We start from the raw sequence: 8,150 nt of genomic DNA, 5'->3' as shown, positions 1-8,150 counted from the left end.
TAGTTGATCAGGTGTTGTCTAGAAGAAAAAGCTCGCAATACTTCAATTTCATATCTACTGGAACGAACAAAAAACTCTCCGTATTATGCACATTGCGGAATATGATATTCATAAGCTTCACCTTCTGTCAGTTTTGCAGTTCTGGAATATCGTTAAGTTCATTCACAACCTTGGCACGTAGCTCAACCTCTGTTGCATACTGCTCTTTCGGTCATTCAGCAATGGACTTCAGTTGGTCATTTGTAAAGTCCATTACATTCTTAAAAACCTTAACCAACTCAGACTAATATCCATGATGCTTTTTCTTACTACCCCTTGATGAATTGCCTCCTTCGGAACCAAGTGCAGTCGAGATTCCATCAAGCTCATCCTGTGATAGTTCATTTCCGTGTGATTGGATCCCACCAGTAGGAGACCTTCATGCATACGCCCTAGCACATTTGAGGCCATATCACCAGGTGTCTCTGCCCCTTCTCCAATTGCCCGGTCCTTGCCGAAGACGTAGGCTAAGTCATCAAAATATGGGAAATGACTTGTTCAGGAACCCGTTTCGTGCAAAGATGGCTCTACATGGAGAGTACGACTGGTCAATATAACGGTGTGACGATGAATGAAAAAAAAACATGTTTATGAAATTTTACCTTCACCTAACCATCGAACGCCTCTTTCTCCATAGTGATGCATTGGAATTCTTCATTCCAACCAAACCCGTTGCATGTCAGTCCTCGCATTTCTGCTATAGCTTGTACATTTTTTAAGGCTCCTTACCATACAATCTATGGTGGAGGGTCCCTCGTATTCTACAGCCAGATATCCTATCAGCCATCATATGTTGTAACTGTGCCAGGTACCTAGGGCAAAAGTCCCGTTGTCTGGTCTCCATCCACCAAATTCAACCAAAGTCACCAAACATTCCACCAGCTTCGACTCTTCCTGTCGTCAAGTGTGCTTTGGAGCTCTAGAAAATACCTGTTCCATGCTAGTACACCGTAGTACAATTTAATAGTAAAGAAAAGAAATTGTAAGGTAATGTGTTATTTACAATGTATAAGGTAGTAAATTGATGACGGGCAGAAATGCACGTCATTATAGGCCTTTTATTTAGAATATAGAGGGCTGTTAAGTAGAAGATGCGACATTATATTAAGAATTCATGAGAAAACGAGCTTGCGTTGATCGACATTAAGAATCTCAACTAACCCACTTTTATGCGTTATTATGCGTTCAATTGTCTATCTTTACAGCTAACGCAGGAAGCGGTCGCATAACGCGGAAGCCAGGCTATCGCAAAAGACGACCACATGGGGGAATCTCTCCTTCGCAGAAGTGAACGCATACGTTCGTCGCATGGATGTTGCGGTCATCAACCGCATTGCGTCCATCGCATAGAAGTTATGGCCGTGCGAAGTGAATGCGGTCATCGCATAGAGATTGCACTACAGAATAATAACCATAATTAGAGGGATGACCGCGAAGGTGGTAGAATGCGTTATACTCAGAAACCAAGCATGAATGGATACCTCAGGAGTATACAAAAAGTGATGTGACATTTCACCTACACGCCGTTAGCAGCAGAGATTCAAAGCAGGTTCATCACGTCCATCACACCGTTAGCTGCAGAATTCAGATAAGGACTATTAATGTTGTCGGCGACTAAGCTCTATAAATAGACCGTTGAGCAAAACTTTAAAATATCCAAGTTTCTACCTTCGGGTGGATTCTTGTGAACCAGACCAAAGCGCGAAAAGATAGTCTTGAGAGTTCTTCATCCCTTCGATCATTCCGAGTGACGACCGGAGCCTTCGCCGGAGTTAGAGGCTCGAGAGAGTCTAATCCACCGTCCATCCATGGCACCATCGGCAGCCTTGACACACATCTGATAGAAGTAAGACATTGCTTCCATCTGGCCCTCCGTTTTTCTTCTTGATGGAATAGTAGGCATGCGCAACGAAAATGAGGATCATTTTACTCTAATTGCATAAATTAAACACACAACCCAAATTAGTTAATTAAGGTTTTTAGAAACAATACCTTTGAAGCTCCGAAACTCATCTATCTCCGCTTGAACACGAACCGGACAACCACTAGAGCTAACCTACTATTCCTAGACTCAGAACCGAGTTGTGGGACCCGATGGATGAAGAACCTGAGAGAGAGAAATGAAGGAAATAGTAGAGTGAAAAATTGGTGGGGTTTGGATTTTTTCAGCCTTATTTTTAAAAACTCAATTTTGCAAAATGTCCAAAGTTTTAATCTAAAATGACAAGCCCATATTTATAGAAAAGGGCCATGCAAAATTGCATGAAATAACTTCATAAAAACCCAACACCTAGAATCCACTATCTAAGTGGGCTTAATGTCTCCACTATAAGCCAACACCTAGCCCACTATTTTGTTAGTGAAATTATCCAAACAAAGTTTGGATTTTCCCACTAACTTTAGTCAAAGGGCAAAATAGTCATTCGGTCAAAGTCAAACTTTGACCGAAAAGTCAATATTTTTGACTTTTTATGATTTTTTCTTATGACTAATTTTGACCTCCCGAGCATGAATCCACATTCAATTTTCTCGAAATTCAAATCACATTTGAATAAAGGTCGGTCAAAGTTTGACTTTTCAAAGTCAAAAGTAAACTCTTTGACTTTTTACATCTTTGACCAATTCCATTATTTCGAGCTTCCGAATATAAACGAATTCATATTCTTGGTATTTAAATCACATTTAAATATTAAAGTTGTATCTCTAAACTAAAAAAATCGACCACTATATCACATATTACTTGTCAGTTTCTCTCTCTTCACCTAATTCGAACAATTTGAATTATTCTATCATACTGTTCTAAGTTTATTCCATATGAGCTAGTAGGGAACCTAATGGACTTATAGATTATGGGCTCCAACGATTCGAGATTAGCTGGCTAAACTCTTTAAATGGAGCTAATCAACATTCGTTAACTCACGGGTCATTCCACTATAGTCCCATAGTTGCACCCCCTCACTATAGATATATTTGTGTCCATATGATATAACCATGATTAGTAAGCTAATCCTTCACAAGTTGTTCGTAATCTCGGCTGGGTCATAAAAACCGTTTTACCCCGAGACTACATCTTATTCCTTAAGTTCCACTGATCCTCTAATGAACAATTGGTTTAAGGTCCAACCTATAAACTGAACCCTCTCGGGCCAATGAGGGAGATGGGGGGCCTCTTGTTCAAGACTTGGATTCAGTACTAAAAGGAACAACATATCTACTATCCCTATAACGGGTAGGAGTGAATTCTGTCTTGCACCTATGTTTCCAGGATCCACCTGATCTGTTATCCCTGAAATTGGAGGCTTATTGGGCCAGCGATAATGAGCTACCCTCACCTATTGCAGATCTAAGGATAATTCCGAGTAATAGGAGTTCATAGTTAGCTCGAGATTAAGATTAAGTTACCTAAGTCAATCAATTAACGAAATAGTCAGTTTTATACATTAAACGACATTTAGAACGTAAAAAGTGACTATTTTATGGTTCAGTCTTATGAAACTCTTTACATAAGATGCCCCCATTTCATATCTCACATGAACGGTTATGGATCACATCGTTGTACTATTACATAATGGGCCACATCCATCGTGTCCTCAGAATAAGGCGTCCAACCTATTCATATACATATAGACCATTTGGCTATATATATTTGAACTTGATCTGCATTTATGTCACTACATAAAGTTCAAACTTAAACTTAATAGCCTCGGAAACTTAGTTGATTGGATTATGAAGTATAGAATTTAAATTTACTAAAATTTCAATAACAGCTTTATTGAACAAGATGATTATATTATCAACTACGAGTTTAGGAATAAAATCCAAACAAACTCCCACTTACTAAAACTCCTAGTAGGATGGAAACGTAGATTTAACTGTGAGAAATTAATATTACATATGAATATAATAAACATATGAATGCATAAATACTATCACGACGCCAACATAATCTCCACTTGTCCTTATTTAGAAAACACCGTAGACCTAAACTCTGTTAGTGACCCTCAAAAACTTTAGCGTGAGTGGTTTTGTATAAAGGATCAGTAATGTTTTGCTCAGAAGGTATCTGGGTCACTACAACGTCACCACGGTGTACGATTTCCCAGATAAGGTGTACTGCGTTCGATGTGCTTTCCCTGTTTATGGCTCGAGTTTCTTTGAATTTGTAACTGCACCGCTGTGTCACAATACAAGGTGATGAGTAGTTGCATATTTGGAACAAACTTCCAAATCTGTCAAGAATTTTCTAGGCCAAACCTTTTTTTTTTGCGTGCTCGCAAGCAGCTACTTATTCAACTTCCATTGTGGAAGTCAGCTATACAGGTCTGTTTTTACGCTTCTCCACACTACTGCTTCCTCCGTTAGAGTGAACACTGATCTAGATGTAGACTTTCTAACATTCTTTATCAATTTGAAATCAGAGTCAATGATCTCAGATAAGTCATATCCTTAGCACTATACACGAGCATGTAGTCCCTAGTTCTCCTGAGATACTTTAAGATTTTCTTAACGCAGTCCAATGATCACGTCCAGGATTAGACTGGTATTTACTAACGATGTCCTAATGAGTAGCATATGTTCAGGTCCTAATACATAACATTGCATACATCAGGCTTCCAACTGCGGAGGCATAGGGAATATTCTCATATCCTCAACTTCTTGAGGTGTCTTAGGATATTGTTATTTTGACAGATGAATTCCATGTCTGAAAGGCAACAGACCCTTTTGGAATTCTGCATTTTTATCTAGACAACATTTTGTCTATATAAGATGTTTGAGATATGGCTAGTTGTCCTGTTCTTACAATTCCGAACAATTTGGATTCTGAGAATATACTGCGCATTTCCTAAACTTCATTTGGAATTGAGTATCTACCATTGTTCTGATATCAGTAAGATATCCTACATCATTCCAATGAGTAGAATACATCGACATATAAACTAAGAACGCTATAGTAGAATTGACGATTCTTCTTGTAAACACAATGCTCGTCAACATTCTATTCAAAGCCATAAGATTTTATTGTAGTATCAAACCTTATATCCCAGGATCTAGAAGCTTGTTTTCAAACCATAAATGGATTTTTGAAGCTTACAAACCTTTTGTTCTTGACCCTGTACAATAAAACCCCTCTGGTTGAGCCATATAGATACTATCTTCAAGTTCGCCGTTTAGAAGGTTGTCTTACATCCATCTGCCGAATTTCATAGCCATAAAAGTGGTAATGGATAAGAGTTATTCTTATTGACTTTAACCATAGCAATGGGAGAGAACGTTTCTTCATAATCCCACTCCCTCTCTCTGGGTATAACCCTTTGCCACTAGTCGAGCCTTAAAAGTTTAATTTTACCGGTTTGGTCTCATTTTCTCTTGTTAAGAATCCACTTACAACCAATTGGTTTTATATCATTTGGTTGATCTACCAAGTTTCGCAGACAGAATTGAAGTATATAGAACTCCATTTCGAGGTCCATGGCTTTGACCCACTGATTCACAGATCCACATCTTTCATCACCTATTTATAGGACGATGGATCCTCTATGGCGTCATCAGATATGACGACTTGTGTTTCTATTAAACCCAAGTAATGGCCAGGCTGATGAACAATGCCTCTCACTACGTCGAGGCATTCTCAACTCTTAAGAATGATGTGACTGACTAGATGTACTAGTTTTATCTACTACTTTAGATAGATGAACTAGCTCTATCTTGTAGCGTCTTTTGAGAAATTCTTTCAACACTGTTACTACGTTGGTTGATGATTCCTAATGTGGTCTTCCTCTAGAAATGTGGCATTTATGATTACAAATACCTTTTTTTTAAGGATACTAAAAAAGATCATCCCTTGTTTCCTTGGATACCTACAAATAGGCATAAACTTTTGGAAGCGATGGTTTGTTCCAATTTCTTGGTATTTTGTACCAAACATGGTGTTGGGCAACCCCAGATTCTAAGTGACGTTAAACTACTTTTACGCCCTGCTTCCATAGCTATTAAGTGTGTTTTCTGAAGACACTTTTAGAGGGGAACTTGTTCCCAAAATATGAAACAGATTCTAAAGTGCATATTCCCCAATAAGAAATTTCAGGCAAGTTGTAGCATAGCTATCATAGAGGCGAACCATATGCTTAAATAACTTCAGGTTTTCTTCTTAAAGATTACACCGTTAACTGCTGAGGCGTACTAGGTTGCAGACAAGCTGTGACTGGGATCTTGTTTTCTATTCAAAATAGACTTGGAATCATATGTCCATATATTCTTCCACCTCGATCTTGACGAAGTTCTTATTTTTACCTAATTCATTCTCAACCTACTCCATATTCTTAGAACTTTTCAAAAGAATCAGACTTGTGATGAAGCAGGTTAGACATGACCATACACTTGAATAATCATCAATAAAACTGATGAAATATTCATACCCACCTCGAGTCTTGAACAGTTCATTGGTCCACAAAGGTACTATATTGTACGAGCCTCTAAGGTATTAGTTTGGTCTTTTGAGACTTTTCCACAGAAAAAATCTCTGTTCATCTTTCCTTTAAAAATAGAATTCACATGGGAGGTAAGAGTTATTCTTCTAACTGACTTAAAAGTCCACTTCTTAACCAATCTCCCAATCATTTGAATTTATGTGACCAAGTCTTATTGCATAGTATAGGCGAGGCGTTGGAGAATCCTCTTTGTTTTTTATCTAATGTGAGATGCTTCTAAATTTTCAGTATTTAAAAAAAATTGCTCAGTTGGTCTTACACCTATTTATTAGATTTTTCAAGTGTAGCAGAACAAATTTGAATACCTTTACAAAAATGAACGCTTCATTTATATTAAAAAATATTGTATATAATTTTTCTATAATACAAGTGATAGATATCAAATTCCTCTTCATAAGAGGTGCATACAAAACATTTTTAAGTACTAGATATCTATCTTCAAAAAATAACTTCAGATCTCCCAATGCTTCAGCTGAGACAACCTCTCATGTTCCAACTCTAAGGGTTATCACACCTTCTTTAAGCTTTTTCCAAGAACTAGTTTCCTGAAACGAGAAACAAATATGATTAATGGCTCATGAATCTAGTATCCAGATTGAAGTATCATATTCTACTAAACATGTTTCAACGACCAGTAAATCATATTTACCTTGTGCCGTTTTCTCAGCTTTCTTCTCTGCAAGGTACTTCGGGCAATTTCTCTTCTAATGCTCGTTTTAGTTACAGTGGAAACATTTTCCTTTATCTGCATTCTTCTTTCCCTTTTTTATCTTGGGAACCTGCCCTTTTCCCTTCTTTTTCATTTGAGCTTTAGAGGGTCCAGCTTTATTTTTAGAGGACGATTCTCTTATAAATTTTTTCTTAGTGGTAGCAACATTTGCTTCCACTCCCTTCCCCTTACCTAAAGTAAGGTTTTGGAATTGCTAGAGCTCGTTAAGAAGGGTAGTGAGGTTAAATTCTATCTTATTTAAAGACACATTTGTCTCAAAAGGTATAAAACTCTTCGGAAGAGATTGTAAGATAAAGCTAACCTGGTTAGCCTCATCAATGGGTCCACCATTTACTTTAGCGATATTGAAGTACATCATCATGTCCAGGACATGTTCTCTAACAGAGGTCCCCTCCTTCATCCTCTTCGTGTAAATGTGCTTAATTGCCTCGTGTCTAAGGGACCATGATAGTTGCCCAAACATTTCTCTTAATGAATCTATTATCTCTTTAGCCGTAGCTAAGGATTCATGTTTCTTTGCCAAAACATCAGACATGCTGGCAAGAATGTAAACACAAGCCTTTTCATTGGCTTTGACCCATCGATCGTATGCTTCCCGAACAGTTCGGTTAGCATTTGAGGCTGGGGCTTGAGGACATTCCTCACTTAAGACAAATCTTAAATCGTCAACTATCAGTATTGTGTTTAGATTTGATTTCCATGCCGAATAATTATCGCCGTTTAGTTTCTCGGAAGCTAAGAGTTGAATTATCAAGCTATTCATGCTGAAAAGATAAACATATCATTTTTAATTAAAAAAACATTAATCTTTTAAATCCAATCAAGTTTAGCAAAAAAAAAAATTAATAATGTAGGGATTCACAGTAGAACACCATCACAGGATGAGACTTGAA

At 37.7% G+C, this 8,150-nt stretch overlaps 1 protein-coding gene across 1 annotated transcript; it reads right to left on the bottom strand.

Annotated features, from left to right (window-relative positions):
* Positions 1-7,450: 7,450 nt before the first annotated feature.
* LOC120081079 lies at positions 7,451-8,020 on the bottom strand. Its single transcript, XM_039035757.1, has one exon. It carries the CDS (start codon positions 8,018-8,020, stop codon positions 7,451-7,453), a length of 570 nt encoding a protein of 189 aa, XP_038891685.1.
* Positions 8,021-8,150: the final 130 nt, after the last annotated feature.

This window comes from Benincasa hispida, chromosome 7 (genome assembly GCF_009727055.1).
Source record: "Benincasa hispida cultivar B227 chromosome 7, ASM972705v1, whole genome shotgun sequence".
NCBI lineage: Eukaryota > Viridiplantae > Streptophyta > Magnoliopsida > Cucurbitales > Cucurbitaceae > Benincasa > Benincasa hispida.
The sequence above is the reverse complement of the archived record's forward strand: the minus strand, read 5'-3'. Positions and strand labels throughout refer to the sequence as shown.

What these genes read in the sequence shown, in the direction of transcription:
- LOC120081079 (XM_039035757.1), bottom strand. Translation starts at nt 8,020, where the DNA reads ATGAATAGCTTGATAATTCAACTCTTAGCTTCCGAGAAACTAAACGGC.